Below are 1,282 nucleotides of genomic sequence, written 5' to 3'. Positions count from 1 at the left end.
GCTGGGGAAAGGGAGGTCTGGGCCTCCCTTCTGAAGCTGCTGCCCCCGCGACCCGACCCCGGATAGGCGGAAGAAAATGGATGGATGGATGGATGTTTTAGAATTTGAAATTGAAATATTTTCTTACAATTTTCAGGGAAATTGTTTTATCAGCTCATCTCCCAGCAGTCACAACTCAGTGAGGGGCCACTTAAACATAAACAAATTAATGAACTTACCAAGCCATCCAGCACCAGAGTTGGGAAGACACATGTCCGTCTCTGCACTGGGAAGGACAAAGCCAACCACAAACACCTCCACACCATCGGACATGAGTGCCAGGCCAAGGACGAAGAAAAGCTGCCACTGGAATCTACCATGACCGCACTCCTGCATAATTAGCTCATACTGCTGGGCCAGCTCCTCCTCATCTGCCTGCCTCTCATTCTCCAACTCCTTGTGGCTCTTAAGGCTATCAGAAACTGGCTGTCCCAGCGCCACCTGACCATCTCGTGGCTTTCCATCATTGTAGGCAGGTACACCTTGGTACTCTCCCTCGTATATCTCATCTTCGTCATCGTGGCCTTCTGTTGCATCACTAGAAGCCCCGTCTTCATCGTTGGCTGCATTATCAGCATAGTGAGCGTCTGGTTGACTGTAAGAGTTGTAGTCCTCCTCCTCATTCTGGAATCGGTTGTAGCTGCGATGGGTCATGTATTCATCAGAGGCACGATCAACTGCTTTGTTTAAATTTTTGGCAGCTTGCTTCTTGGCTTCCTTAGCAATGTCCTTCGCACCTTTGGCCAAGGAAGTCCTGTTGTTTGGGGCTTCATCCATCTTGGCACAAGTGTTGTTGGCACTAAATGTCTTTTACTCCTGTTCTGTTGCAGTTAGATTGCACTAGGTGAATCAAATTTAAACTGCTGTTTTTACTCCAGGACACAATGAAATGAAAAGCAGTTTGAAGCGCTGTCAAGCCAAGCAACTGCTGAACCAATGACTAAATTATAATGTTGATTCAATGGATTGGGAGAAAGCAGACAGCAGAGACCGTCAGTCCTGTCAGAGCTTCGCCGAGGAAGCCATCAGCCTGTGAGGACAGAAAGAAAGAAGCAGATTTAGCTTGATTTAATGCAATGCATTATGGGGCGCCTTTTGTAAAGTTACACAGTCAAAAATTACCAATATTTTTGTTTTATTTAGCCTTTTGTAAGAAAAAAAGGACAGATTTATTTTTCAAAGTCAGTTTTTCACCATATGATTCATAAATTTATGAATGGCATAGTTTATAAAGTAAATATTT

At 44.7% G+C, this 1,282-nt stretch overlaps 1 protein-coding gene across 2 annotated transcripts in view; it reads right to left on the bottom strand.

The window, feature by feature from the left end:
- The window catches only part of LOC106534024 (synaptic vesicle glycoprotein 2C), a gene marked incomplete at its 3' end in the record, with an annotated part of 85,696 nt that overhangs the window by 47,383 nt on the left and 37,031 nt on the right, over positions 1–1,282 (bottom strand). For both annotated transcript variants that reach the window (XM_014030527.1, XM_014030526.1), the window contains 1 exon segment: positions 219–1,069. In XM_014030527.1, coding sequence (XP_013885981.1) covers positions 219–816 — 598 coding nt within the window.

Source organism: Austrofundulus limnaeus, unplaced genomic scaffold (genome assembly GCF_001266775.1).
Source record: "Austrofundulus limnaeus strain Quisiro unplaced genomic scaffold, Austrofundulus_limnaeus-1.0 Scaffold1075, whole genome shotgun sequence".
Taxonomy (NCBI): Eukaryota; Metazoa; Chordata; class Actinopteri; order Cyprinodontiformes; family Rivulidae; genus Austrofundulus; species Austrofundulus limnaeus.
The sequence above is the reverse complement of the archived record's forward strand: the minus strand, read 5'-3'. Positions and strand labels throughout refer to the sequence as shown.